The 15,178-nt window shown below is 39.7% G+C and overlaps 1 protein-coding gene across 3 annotated transcripts in view; it reads left to right on the forward strand.

The window, feature by feature from the left end:
* ate1 (arginyltransferase 1) overlaps positions 1–15,178 on the forward strand; it is a 37,286-nt gene that overhangs the window by 4,814 nt on the left and 17,294 nt on the right. For 2 of the 3 annotated variants that reach the window (XM_058058724.2, XM_058058726.2), the window contains exons 6-9: positions 1,007–1,221; positions 3,150–3,278; positions 7,956–7,988; positions 13,921–14,102. In XM_058058724.2, the coding sequence (XP_057914707.2) occupies positions 1,007–1,221; positions 3,150–3,278; positions 7,956–7,988; positions 13,921–14,102 (559 nt within the window). Of the gene's footprint in view, positions 1–1,006; positions 1,222–3,149; positions 3,279–4,267; positions 4,397–7,955; positions 7,989–13,920; positions 14,103–15,178 lie in introns of all 3 variants that reach the window. The other variant, XM_058058725.2, reaches the window with a different exon arrangement.

Genomic DNA, 15,178 nt, shown 5'->3' on the forward strand with positions numbered 1-15,178 from the left:
AATTACGTGATGTTGAAATTGTGTCCATGGTCATTTCCCCTAAAATATAGGAAAACCTTGTTGTTATTGATTTGTGACACATTGAAATAACCACAGCAATGGTCTCACTTCTACAGGTTTTACTCTGAGCACAACTTTAGAGGTTGTGCTTTGGGACCCAGGGAGGGAGAGTGTCATACCTTTATGAAGTGCTAACTGCTGGAGTGGGAGCATGTGTCTTCCACAGGAAATGATCTGTCAAACGTAATGCTCAACGTGACACGTGTGTGCTGTCCTCAGGAGTACCTGAGAGGAGATGATATCTCAGGCAGTATGATTAACACATCCCAGAATCGAGATCATTGTGCTTGTACCCCAATGTACTGTTCAGAGGGATACCTCTAAACTGAGCTGTAAATCCCTTTAGATGTTTAAACTTTTATGATAGCTGGAATAATAAAACCTACTCTCAACAAGGATTTGAGTTCACTTTCATTGGAAACATTTTTGGTAAAAACACCATTGTGTGATTAATAAAAATAGGTTGATAAGTCAAATTGTCATACAAAAACACCAAAAAAACGCTCAGACCAAACCAAAGAACAGAAGCTGTCTCAATTACGAAAATGCTGGGTTTCCCGAGGTGAAAGTTAAAAAGTGAGCTGATGGTTGTGTCTGGCATTTTGACAAGCAGGAAATGGTCCTCGTTTCCTTATTGCTCCAAACAGGATGTGGGCGTATAAACTGTTGACATGGGATGCCTGGAGAGCTAGGGGGCTTGGCAAGAATCCCAAGAGATGGTGTTGGAAAAGGAAGAGTAGAAGGGAGGTGTGGGGTTAAGGGCCAGGCTGAGCCAAAAAGGCCTTCTTGCCACTGAGGATGTTAAACTAGATAACATTCAGTGTGAGTGATGCCAATACTAAATTTAATTGTAATCAGTAAGTCACAAGATTTTGTGCTTTTGTGAATATTTGAGAGTATGTTAGTCTTATTTCTTTTATTACCATCTCTTCTTGATGATGCGCAGGTAAAGGATCAGATCCCAACCGACCCCTTTGTCGCAAGGCCAAAGACTTGAGGAAGGAGCGGCGTATACAGAAGGAGCAGTTGAAACATGGCAGTGTTGGGGTCTCCTCCACTTTGACCACTAGCCCCCCAAACCATACCCTGACCAACCAGCCCAAAGCCTTGGAAGATTTCCTTAGTGAGATATGCCCTGACAGCTCGTCTCATTGCCTTGAGGTAAGCAGTAGGTGGTTTAGGTTGTTATTTTTTATGTGGCATGAGATAAACATTAGCCTGATGACTCCAACAAATGTTAATTCTGGCTTCCGTCATTGTTAGCCTCGGTGACTTCACCATGTTTGTGTGTTAAGACTAGTCAAACAACAGAAATAAACAAATATTTGCTTGCTCTGATCTCTGCATGCCCGAAGCTGTCTTTTGACCCTGCTCATTTGCATTTATCATTTGGCATGATTACTTCAGCATTCACGGTTTTTACATTGGCTCCTTATTCGGTTAATTCAATAAATATTATTCAAATATTCAATAGATTGTCTATCCAGTTGACGTTCAATTCATACCCACCAGGGGGCAATATAATGACACGATTCTCGAAGAAGTCTTTCAGAATCCAGCGGACTTCTACCATAACGTAATATTATTATATTACCTTTTACAACTCATCCAAATGAGAAAAAATGAAACTGCATTAGACTCAGGCGAAATATCTTGGCTGACAAACCTGTATGAAAACACAAATTTCTCCAGACTTAGAGAAAAGTGTTTCTAGACAGTATTTGGGTAATGGAACATTAGTCTCATCATAATCAAAATTTTATCTTTATTATTTGGCTCCATTTAAACATTATTGAGCAAGCTTGTTGCTATAATGTAGTATTATTGTGATGGCACTCAAACATATTTCTCACCAGTATAAATGCTAGTGTCAACTTGCCACAAGTAGTTCATACTATCCAAACATAACTTCAGCTGTAAAACAAAACTAAAGATTGAACTTGAGAAATGGCCTTTCATATATGAGGCCCAACATTTCTGTTTGACTAAGAGAAGTGGATGCCAAGTAGTCATATGAGAGTGTCCCGCTTAGGTCCAAATCAAATAAACTCTAGGTTCAAGCCCCTATCCTGTCCGCCTAGAGGACTCAAGCGGCACAGCCTCTTTGGCCAATAAAAGCTTATTGTTGAAGAGGTGGTTAATGAAATGGGGCCAGTCTGAGCAAATATAATTCATTTTCAGACACTCATTCTTTTTTTCTTTGATGTCTGTCTTGTTCTTTTTTATTAAGAGAGAAAATCTTTCCAGTATAGTGTATGAATACATATAGAAGAGTATGCATTAATCTGTATTGGATTTGACATACATGTTGTCCTAGTAATTATTGCTGATAAACAATATTATTATCAACATTTTGAAACCATTTTCTTTAATTTCTCAAGAGTTGCATTGTAATTGGAAGGTCAAAAGCAATTCTCAATAAAATTAATAAACCACATAATAAATGAAACAATGACATACAATTGACTATTTTAGCAAATATTGCAGTTAAATAAGTTGATTTTGACTCAGTGTCACTTTCGTTATTGTTTAAATATTGACAACAACAATAACAAAAAATAGAGAAATAATCCAGAAATACTCAAAGTAACTGCACTGTCGCTGCTGAACCTTTTAAGAATTACTCATTTGCGTTTACTTGCTTGGTACTCCTCACGAGTCACAACGTTCACTTGCAGCACTCCGTGTGTGCACTTACCAGTGCCCTGCCTACCCCCACTGGGACAAAGGGACTGAATGGCTGACAGAAGGGTTCACTCGCTCCATTCATTCCGCTATAGAACCATTGCGCCCAGGTGCTGAGACAGATGCAGACAGATGAACTCTCTTGTTATCCAGATTGGTAGGAAGAGAGGCGAAACAACCACACATATACAAGTCAGTATATCAAGGCTGACAAAACTATCTGGTTTGTTTTTATTCATCATTTATGGATTATTGTGACAGGCTGAGTCACTCAGAAAAGTGTTTTTGTCAGCCTCTTGTGCCACAGTAACTATTCAGTTTTTTCTTTGTTTTCTATTTTTTAGGATTCCTCCGCACATTACTGCATTTTAATGTTAACCATTGTCTGCCATGTTCTTTTGAAGGTGAGGCTAGTGCGCTCCAATCCCCCTTGCCCACAGTTCAAAGCCTCTTTCGACGCCTCCTACCAGGTGTACAAACTCTACCAGATGGCCATTCACAAGGACCCTCCTGACAAACCTTCCGAGAGCCAGGTCAGGGGGTGGCAGGCATAGGTCAAGCTGCTGTTGGCCTTCTCATAGCGGGTGGGAAAGGATAGACATGGATCCATGGGGGCATCAAAAGGCTCATTCCTGTAGTCCTTTAAGAAAATATATTATTTAAATTCAAGTGCTTATTGTAATCTTTTTTTAACAAATACAGAAATTGTAGTGTTGTTGAAAGTATCCATTTATACACTATGGTACTGTAATTTTTAAAATACAATATACTGTAGATTTGCGCACATAGAATGTAAAATGCTTATGGGGAAAACAATCTAAAATGTCTGTAGAAATAAAAACCATTAGATTTCAGTCCAAAATTGCATGGATGTGTCAAAGAAAAGTAATCAAAGAGAAAATGGAAGGCAAAATGTTTCCATGAGAGCAGTGTTTCTCCAGGTGTTTTGACTTGGCCTTCAGTCAGCTGGTGGGGCTATTAGTCTGGTCTGGGTTTTTTTGGGGGGGGAGGGGGGCAGCTTGACAGCCTAACCCTCCAAGCCTTTGTTCTAATCTCATCTGTACCCTTTTTATCACTTCATGTTTATGCTTGAGGTTTGGACACTACACACAACAATTTCATTTGTAGGTGTAGTACTAGATTAGGCACCATGCTTGGGTAGTCATGTTCAGGGCCATGCTTTAGAAACTCCAAGAGCTGTTATTGTTTGCTGCCGTCAGTTGAACCATTCTGGTATGCCTCGGTGAGACGGGTCTCGAGGCTTTTTACGGTGGTGAAGTTAGATAATAGTTATGCGCTAGCCTCATCTTCAAGATGCATGTCAGCCAACGGTTTGAAAACATCCATCCATTCAGTCTCCTAGAAACGTTTTCTTTCATTCATTTGTCCTTTTTGTACATAGTAAAAGCAGCCAGCTGCTGCGGTAATTGCTAACCAGGAGACTGAAAAGGCATTCCCAAACATTATTTTAAACATCTAATTGAACCTCACTGCTTTTCCCCTCTACGCTTTGTGCTTGAAGGTGAGGCTAGTGGCTGTCAGCTTTGAGGACCCACAATTCACTGCGTCCTATCAGCAGTCTGCCGCGCTGTACGCTCGCTACCAGATGGCCATTCATGGGGATGACCCCAGCGAATGTAGTGAGAGTGAGGTACTGCATGATTTTGATTTTATATACATAAGGTGGAGAAAAAAAACGAGGTAAAAAATACTCGTCATAGCAGCAGAAGCCATCAACAAATTATTTCATACTGCCGTAAAGCTGTGTTCAGGTTGTGTTCAGGTTTGGTTTTAAAAGTTAAAAAAGTTAATAAAAGAAGAAACTGAACAAATTGAATAACATACTGTGCCGTTTTTATATGTTTTGTGTGATAGGTTAGACTTTGGTTTAGGTTTCCCAATGTTTCTACCTGCATTTCCTGTTTTTGGAACTTATGTTTCCTGTTTGGCAACTTATACTGTGCTTTTACTACTTTACACTCAGACTAGTTGCCACATTGTTTCTTGTTTGTTGGTAGCCAAGTTTCCATGGTCTTCAGCCACAGTCATGAAATGAAAATATTGGCATACCACCAATGTTTTTTGCCAAAGATGCCAATCGGTTTGGCTGTGCTGTATGGACCACAACCAAATCAGCCTAATTATACAACCACGGTCAAAAACATTGGCATTAGCAAAAAGCAGAGGAGCTCATCTGCACTGAATGCACTGCATTTTTCCTCACCAACCTATACATTTTTGTTAAGTTTTTGTTTTTGTTTTTGTTTGTGAGCTGTGCAACTATTTTCCAGTTCCCCCTTTTCCCCGAAACAAGACTTTTTGACTTGTTTTGACTACTTGCCAACATTTTTCTGAATCCTGGGCAGTGCTAGAAGTTATTTTTAATTTTGCAAATTGACCGTTGTTGATGTGTCAGCCCCATTCAAAATAACATAGCTATAGTGTTAGTTGTAGAGAAAGGTTGAGTGTAAAATGGTATGTCTATAAATAGCTTCTTCTCTTGAATGATGTCAGTAGTAGCTACATGTACTGCTCTCTGCTCATTTTAAGACTTTTAAGACTCTCACTATCCAAAATAACATTACCATGTTGCTAAGTGTTATAAGGCCACCCACACTGTTATGGAGGCGAGTTAAAGGTGAACTGGTTTGAATGTCCGTATTGTCATATTACTTTTCTGCAAAACGTTCATGCAAAGGCACAGTGCCATTCTATGAAGCACCTGGTATTGGTGCATAGATAGCAACACATGTATAAAAGTCTGGCAGTGTTCATCCAAAGGTGAAATGTCTTGTTTCTATCAGGATGTATATACGTCGTGTATATATTATTTCCTGCTGTACTACACCTAAGAGTAGTAATTTTGCCTACATCAAGTTGAGAATCTCCATTCCCTGTGTTTGGAAAATGACTTTAATTTAGAGAGGTACACGTGAAAAGAGAATAATCTTAGGAATGGCGATAAGTAGCTAGAAAAAGATTACGGAACATACTTAAAGTAAGATGTTCTCCAAAACTTTATGGAAGTGTATGATCTGGCTGGATAAGTATACCCAAAACATGTTTGAACCTCGTTTAGGGTGACATTTTTGACAGTAGAAAGGACATAAGCTGTTTCCAACTGTTCCACTTTACTAACCTGCAGTATTTTTAGAGACTCCACCGTTTTTCCACATACTATTTTCTCAATATGTGCCTTTTTACTGTGAGAGGGTGAACACTTCTTGGAACTCTCTTAAAACTAAATAAAGTTGTGGTTTTTAAAGAGCACAATTGCAAATATCTCCAGTAGAAATTTGGCTTAGGCAAATTAGTGTGTTTATAAGTTGTGTGTGTGTGTGTGTGTGTTTTGAGATGACTGTTTACCCTTTTAATCACACACAGATGAGTGTTTACTGTAGGAAAGGCAGAGTAAAAGGAAGTGATGGACACCATGTGTTGCCAATGAGAAGGTTCCAGAGGATACTCAAGACACAATCTGTTTACAGACATTGTGTGGTTGCACCAGAGAAAGGAAGCTGAGATTGCATTCATGCGGTGTTGCCTTGTTGCCGTCAGGCTTTGGTGACTCCACCCGCACGTTTCACTCTCTATTCTGCTTTACTCTGTAATGTTAAGCCTTGCTCTTCGATTCTAAACACAGTGTTGTCCAATGTCCTGCTAGTGATTGTGAAATCACTGTACAGTTGGCAAGGCTGTTTGGTCAGTGCCATTTTGAGACTCTGGCGATAGTTGAGTAGGAGTGTGTGTGTGAAAATGTGTTTAATACACACACACACACACACTTTTGAAATCATATAAATGTATTACTAGGTTGTTTGGATACTACACGGCAGCCTGTTTTAGAGAGGCCCATTTAAAATGACATCATCTATTAACTGCAGCTGTTTTTACTAAACTGTTTTTTGTGAGTTTTCAATAAAAGTGTTTGTGCCTTTCAGCATATAGCACTTTGGGGAGCCTTGCTGTTGGTAATGTGTTGACAGTAAAGTTACTAGTGGAAAATTACATTTTACTGGCACGGGATTGCATTTAGGCACTGACTAAACTTTTTTTCCCCCTTGAGCATCTCTGGAATGGCCATGGAAATGGAAATTATATTATATATGATATTTTTACTAGGTGGCGCCATTGTAGTGAAACAAGCGTTGCTGGACAATGGCCTTGAGCTGTCGGATGGAAGAATATAACAACAGGAGCAATCGTAAAGGAAGTCACAAAATGTCCTCCATAATATCCTCCTTGTGGGCAAGCCTTAATATAAACAGTTTGAATATTTGCTTTTTTATTATTTTGCTGACAATTGCCCACACACGTTTTCTTGAAATTATTTCTCGCTAGCGGCACTTTACCATATACCAGATATGATTTCCCAAACGTAGGATTGGGACACAAAAATCTTTCCAGTGTCGAGTTTTATTTGGTCACTGGTTGTCATTACTTGCTGTGTATGTCAGTGTTATGGCAATGCTTGATCTATTTTTGTAAATTTGTGACCCTAAACAGGGACTGTGTTTGAGCGGAAGAATTTAGAGCAAAGTACAGCATAGCAAATTGATAACAGAACTCGACCGAAATCAATTTTGGAAATATATTCATAGTGTCTATCATGAGTGTCTGTTTTATTGAATTCTACAGAATGCTTTAAAGATGCAGGAGTTCTCCGTTTGTTCTTTTGACTGGCAGGCCAAGCTAACCTGCAAATACACTGCTCTCAATCCTGGTACAAAAATGATGAAAATACATGATGAAAACATAACACCCAAGCCTGTTAAATCCTATCCTTACTGTTGTCACAGAGTGTGAGCCTCCATTAGTCCATACACATTGGGGACCGTTAAAGCATTTTCACTCTAGCTGAAGAAATTGCAATGATAATAGTCCCTACCAAATATCCAGACCTGAAAGGATGGAGAAAATAGATGCCAGGTTTTAACATGCCAGAATTACTGCTGTCACTGTCTCCCCTTTTCTACTTTTGACTGCATAAATGTTTTCATTTGTGTCAACACAGCCTTTTTTTCATGCCCCCTTAGTGTCGGAGTACTTGATATGTTACACCTGGGCAAAGATCAAACATTTGACGGCTGACTTGTGTCTATGACAATCGTAGAGATAGAAATGGTTTTCATATATGCTTTGTGAAATTTAAGTCGTAGTGAGAACTCACCATTTATCCTCTGTTTTTTCTTCTCTACATCTCTCACTAGTTCCGGCGATTTCTCTGCGATTCACCTTTAGAGGTATGTATTTCAACTGGCCACACTTGAATGAAACCTTTATTCAAAGTGCCTTTGTATGTATATGTGTTTCCCCCCACATATTACCCAACCGAGACAATTTGACAGATTAATTAAAATGTAATTTCCTTTCCTCTTACACCTCTTAGTCACTCAACTCTTTTAAAGCCCTCCAGTGAGATTGAGTGCAGGTTGAGGGATACAGGAAAAGGGTATAGTTTCATAGGGGGAGTTACCTTACCCTGTTCAACTGAAAGGATGTGTTCAAGGTGAAATGTTAAAATGTGTTGTCCAGATTGTCTGATGACAGAAACTACGTCCAGACCTGATACTCAGCCCTTGATGAAATGGGACTCATTGCTGCTTTGCATTATATGGTTTCAGTCGAGATTAATACTTGTTGAAACGATTCTACTGGCCTGTCTTTGGCACTCAAGGGGCCTAATAGCTGCCTTCATTCAGCACCGCCAAACTTTGACAAGCTACTAAATGGACAGCGTCTTACTCAAAATGAGTACATCGCTCCTATTTCACCAGACATTTGATTATCCAGTATCTTCTCAAGAGACTATATAAATGAAACTTGAATATAACTTATAGTAGTCACAGCTTTTATAACAGTTTAGTTTTTTGTACTCTGAAAATACAGCAATCAAATGGAGGCAACACAAGTTACTACACCTCACAGTGAGTGACCATGTCTGAATTGTACCCAAAATGTCAATATATCACATGAGCACACGTCACATGTTGTTATCTAGCTGGGCCTTCATCATCATAGGCTTAGAATACACAAAGCTGGTTACTGGAATCTTCCATCAGAGAGCTGGTGGATGTTAGACACCTTCCGTTCTTCCTCCTTCCGCTTCAGGATGGCCCACATGTTCAATTGAGACAGGAGACAAACGTTGTTCCTCCATCACTTTCCCCTTTACCTTCCTCAGCAAGGTGCTTGTCACCTTGGATGTGTGTTTGGGCTTGTTAGCATGTACACAACCTGCCGTGCTTTTCAGTTTCTGAATGATGGGGATCATGCTTTCCTTCTAAATGTCAACGTGCATGTTAGAATTAATGTTCCTCAATGAACCACAGCTCCTCAGAGATGGCAGTAGTCATGCAGCCTCAGATAACCATTTGTGACCTTTTGATTACACCACACTATCTTTGTACTCTTGGCAGTTATTCAGACAATACTGTCTGTGTGAGTAATGCATATAAATTGTATAGTGCTATAAAAGTTGTACTCTGACTACTCAAAATTATATACTTTTAATTGGCGACTCAAAATTGTCCATAGGTATGAATGTGAGTGTGAATGGTTGTTTGTCTATATGTGCCCTGTGATTGGCTGGCCACCAGTCCAGGGTTTACCCCGCCTCTCGCCCGAAGACAGCTGGGATAGGCTCCAGCACCCCCACAACCCTCGTGAGGATAAGCGGTAGAAAATGAATGAATGAATACTTTTGAAATACGGCTTGGATTACACTAATGGTATAGTCATTGATTCATAGTTAAACTCTGGCACACTTAGCGTTGAGTGACACACATTTGCAGCCAGCCATCACTGAGCACTTAGCAGACTGGGTGAACTTGAGCTTGTAGAAACACTTGAGGACTTATCACCTCAGGACAATTACACCAGCAATCAAACCTCGAATGGACACTTAGAACAGCGACTTTAATTGGAACGAGGTGCACACAAACAATCCCTGTAGTGTTGCCCTGTGGCTTCCCTTGGGTCTTCCTTAATGAGCGTCATTAGCGCTTATAAGGGACAAGCTTTTATCACCCCATCAAAGCTGGCCAGGCACACTGAACAACTTTCTGTGCATTCACTCCCTCATGCGCTGCTTTCACTCACTCTTCATCTCTGATGGATTTAGCATGCCATCTCTACTCATATGGCCCCGCCACACATCGCCCAACTTGTTTTTATTCCTGGCTCTGATCTCCCACCCGGTCCTCCCCTCTCATGTCAGCGTTATTGTATGTGGCTTCTCTGTTCTACCTCTGGTGTTGGCTTCCATCTGTTTTCAATCTGAGAGCTATTAAAATACACACACTCACCACATGGTGTGCATGGTTCACTTATGCCTGCATTTATTCTAATGTATGCAAACAATAAGCTTTCAAATTCAACGGCAGCCATTAGGCACCTAGTTTTTTGGGGTGGGGGGTTGTGTTCTATTTCAACAGAATTGCAGATGGATCAAGTTAGAACACGGGTGGTGATGTAAATGTTTTTAAAAATACATTTGCATACCCTAACAGACATTTTAATTAATTTGTGTTGTCTGATACATGGCTGGACATCAGTACCTGTTAACATGATGAACGGCAGTCATGCATGTGTTATTTCACATGACCCTGGTGAAGTGAGATGGGGCATGCGTGCTACTAACTTCTGCCCAGATGTTCATATAGTTTGCACACTGTGACTTCACCAGTCGATAAAAGTACAAACACCATCTTTTTGGTTAAAAGTCTATATGTCAGTTTGGATGGTATCACTGTTTTACCAATGTGTCATTGTATATTTTGCTGAACCGTTGTATGATTACACATATTCAGGCTACATTTTTTATGTAGTATTTCTGCATTTGAATACTGTTATTGCAAGAGAACTGGTAGCGGCATTACCAGTAGTGGTAAGTGTGCTCTCTCTTTCCACACCTACCGTTTCACAATGGGAGTTGCCCTCACATACAGGTAAAAAAAAAAAAAAGAAGAAAAAACGTCAAAATAAGTATGGTCCAGTCTTTGGGCCATATGCTAGTGATTTGTGGGGTGCAAGTGACGCTCTGGGGTTGTTTGAACTGTTCCAAAGAAATTTAGATTGTTACAGTGGCAATGACTTAACCATTAAGCTGTCGTTTGAAGTGACATCCAGGTGAGCAAGACAGCATCAGCCTTGAACATAGTGTGAACTTCTAAACAAACATACACAACATTAACCTTAATTGTAATAATGCAGATTCCAAGTAGGGTCATGAAAATTTATTTTTTTTACCAATAACCACATAAAGTAGGGATGCTCCTAAGTGTTCTTTGACCCTTTGTGAGTCCTTCAAAATCAGCTGGTGAGATAGGAGGTAGCTGCCGCCAATGCAAAGTACAGCTAGGCAAAGCTTGTAAACAAAGATACAAGATCAAACAATACGAGACGCGTCATGTAGGATTTTCCGCTGCACGCCAAATGTTTTTCTGATCGACTTTGTAAGTTGTTTATCGGCATTTGCAAATCATTTTTAACGGAAATCCGTTGATATTGATCAGTGACCAATTGATCAGAGGATCCCTAACATAAAAGAGGGCCATTCTTTCTTTTATGCTCATAAAAACGACTCCAATGTTTTTCATGGAACTTATGCCAAGAAATAACAGTCTGCCATACAGATGGACACACACGCACACACACACACACATACGTAGGTAACGCCCTCCTCCAAATAATTGCTCTTTTTCTTTGGCTACTTGCCAGTGAGTCGTAGCCAATATGGAGTACACCCACATTAACACATTCATATCATTATCCCCTGATATAGTGCCACATGAAGAAAATATATTCACTCATAAAAGTGAAAGGATTTTAGTTGGGGCGACAGACAAGGAACAGACCTAATTCACTGCAGTCATTTTGAAATGAAATGGTTGGAAAACAAACTTGATACTAATTGCATTGCTGAGGCTTGTATTTTGCAGGCACAGGGCTTTATGTGATTAGTAACATCTGTGCCATAACTAAAAGTGTATGTGCACAAAGACAAATGTATGCACACATTAGTTGCTCAGCCTTTACGGTACAAAAAATGATGTTGCTTTGTAGCTGTAATTTGCAGCAACTTTAAGCATTACTTTGAAATGTACATCTATCTATATTGCAATATACAGTTATCCCTCACCACATTGTGGTTTGAAATTTGCAGCTTCACTCTCAGGTTTTTAAATATATATTAACAAATAAATCATTTAGGCCTATTATTGAAAAAATGCATTGTTAAACAAATTGTATGCCGTTAACTGCGATGAACGGGGATTAGTGCAGGCTTAAATATTACTTATTCTAGCTGGCTGGATGCAATCAACATAAGAAGCATTTTCTGTCATTATATAAAACCATTACACATAAACATGGCTGTTTCTAAGTTCACAATAAATGCTTTTTCACTCCCATGACAATCCACAGTATTTGTTAGTTACTCTGCGCTACAAAATATAAAAATATAAAATACTGCATAACAGATAAATAGATAGATAGATACAGTAAAGTCTCGTTATATCGATATTCTCGGGAGTCTGAAAAAATACCGATATAACCGGACTATCCATATATCCGATCCTGTGCCGAACTGCATTAAAAGTGGGCAATAACGCACTCGACATTGTTCTATAGTATAGAACAATGTCGAGCAGCTTAAATCAATCTTTGCTTAAGGATTTCAATACCAAAAAAGAACTGCAGCCGGAAGCAGCCGTTCGCCGTGTTCTTTTTTGGTATTGAAATCCTTAAGCAAAGATTGATTTAAGCTGCTTTTGTATCGATATAAGCAGACCAAATTGGCTGGCGGGAGATGAAAAGGGCATCGTAGTAACCGGATTATCATAATAACCGGGTATCGTACTAACGGAACTAATTATATCATAAAAGACTAGAAATTTGCCGGGAAATGAAAATAGTATCGTAATAAGTAGTAATTCGTTATAACCGATATCGATATAACGAGACTTTACTGTATATAGATAGATAGATAGACTTTCTTTATTGTCATTGCACAATAACACAGCAGTGCAATTGCCAACGAAATGTTGTTGCTATAATAATAAATAGTAAATAATAATGTGGAGAATAAATAGATGACATCAAATATGAACAATGTACAGCGTAAACAGTAATTTAGAATAAATAATAATAATTTAAAATGTTGCGTGTGGGCAGGTAGAGGGGCTTATTTGGCATTGAGCAGTCTGATGGCCAGGGGGAAGTAGCTGTCACTAAACCTGGTTGTTCTACAGCGGATGATGCAGAGCCTTCTCCCCGACGGCAGGCGAAAAAACAGTCCATGCTGCTGGTGTGTGGGGTCAGAGTAGATCCGATGGGTTCTTGATACGCAGCGGCTGTTTGCGATGTCCTTAATGGGAGGGAGCGGGGATTAGTGCAGGGAGCACATAATTTTCAAATATTTCCATTGAGTATTACAGAAGATCTGTATGTACTTGAACCATTGAACATGCAAACCATATATGCAACGTATGTGAAATATATGACATAATATGTCTTATATTTTAAATTCCTCAATGTAGCTTTTCTGATAGCGCCGCCAACCCTTGGTGTTCTTTCAATGAGCTTCAAGAGGTCGCCTTGTCAGGGTTACTTTGTGGAATTTCTTGGCTTATTAATGGTGTTGGGACCACAGGGTTGTATTGTGTGTGTGTGTCCAAACTTTTGGCCTGTACTGTACATAAACTACACATTATACCCTATTAAAGACAAAGAGAAATACTTTAACCAGACTACCGCTGTACTGTATTTGAGACACTTTGCATGTGCATGCCAACACATTCTTTGGTGCCATATGGAAAGAGCAGACATAAACTTACAGGAGACAATTTGGCGGCAATCTACAGCTGGCTGGTGAAGTGATTTTTTTTGCTCACATGGGGCCCTTTTATGAAAAAGGCCTCTCCTGGAGAGTGTCTGTAGCCAGTACCAACTGTAGACTAACTCCGCCCTGCTATTGCACTCATTTCACATTTGGGAGCCATTAGCAGGCTGAATGTGAGGCTACTGTACACCCCACTGATAATGTGCGAGGCCTAGCAGGAGGAGGAAAGCACACAATAGGTTACAATGCACTTTTACACACAAGCACAGTACAAATATTTGATATAGTTGTAATGCTTATGTCCCTTTTCCTCTTTGTTTTTCCTGTCTCAGGCAGAATATTCAACTGATGGGCCAGAGATGGGTTATGGCTCCTTTCACCAGCAGTACTGGCTCGATGGCCAGATTGTGGCAGTGGGAGTGATCGATATCCTGCCTACCTGTGTGTCGTCTGTCTACCTGTACTACCACCCAGACTTTGCCTCCTTGTCTCTGGGCTCCTACTCTGCTCTCAGGTTGGTTGTTTCGGCTTGCATTGGTCGCCCTAGAGACTGACTGGTTAGTTTCAAGATTACAACTTTAATTTATTAGCAATAAACGGACTTGAAATGAAATATTGTTTCTGTAAAAAGTCACATGTTACAGCTTATAGCGCCTGCCTTTCATTATGGAGCATTCTGTCTTTGTTCTATTTATCCCCTGATTTTATTATTTCATAGCCCCCCTCCTCCAGAAATATTTTCTTTGATATGTATATACTTGGGAAGTTGCATTTAGTGTTGGTGAGGAACATTCCTGTCTTCACACTTGATTGGTGGAGGCAGTGCTCCAATTGTGGTTTAGCTGAGCATGCGGTATACACAAGCACCACACATAATAGTATAATAGTCAAATGTCTTGCATTTCCAGTAAAAGGTAACATATTTTTTTCAGAGACCCCTTCAAAGATATTGGACTTGTGATTTGTAGTTTGCAGCACAGCAATTTGATCATTTCTGGACACCCTGTGGTCAACTTGGCTGCCTTTGCCAAAAAAGTGTAGCAACTTTGTGTATCCATGATGGAAGCCTGGATATTTACGCCACAATAATCAATGTTGGGAATGCCTTACACGGCGTAAAAAATAGCTATCAAGCCACAGTGAAATGCTTCAGGAGCAAAACCAAAATTAGTTTGTGCTTGTGTTGTTCACCTTTGGAAACTGAAGAGGGCAGTGATTCACCCCGGGCTCACACTGAATCCGGTGCAGCTCTGGTCCTGATCCAGTCTGGCTTGCCGCAAAGTGGCACCCACACTGACTGGCGAGAGCAGATGTTTACGTGATAACTAGCTTTGTGTACAGGAAGTTTTTGTAAACAATAGCTGAATTTGCCTGCACAGCTGCTGTGTTGTAGATTTTTGTGGTTTTTTTTGGTGCCTATTGACTTCATACAATGCATACAAGTACAAAGCGCATCTTTTTTCAGTTTTATTATTATTAAATAGCATTTAATGACTTAATATTGTTGTTTTTTGAGGGTTCAATGTTGATAGAGTGACGATTTGGACGATATCTAACTATTATCAATTACTTGTATAGATATAATGAAGA

This window comes from Doryrhamphus excisus, linkage group LG20, assembly GCF_037039965.1.
Source record: "Doryrhamphus excisus strain RoL-2023G ecotype Guam linkage group LG20, RoL_Dexc_Guam_v1.1, whole genome shotgun sequence".
NCBI lineage: Eukaryota > Metazoa > Chordata > Actinopteri > Syngnathiformes > Syngnathidae > Doryrhamphus > Doryrhamphus excisus.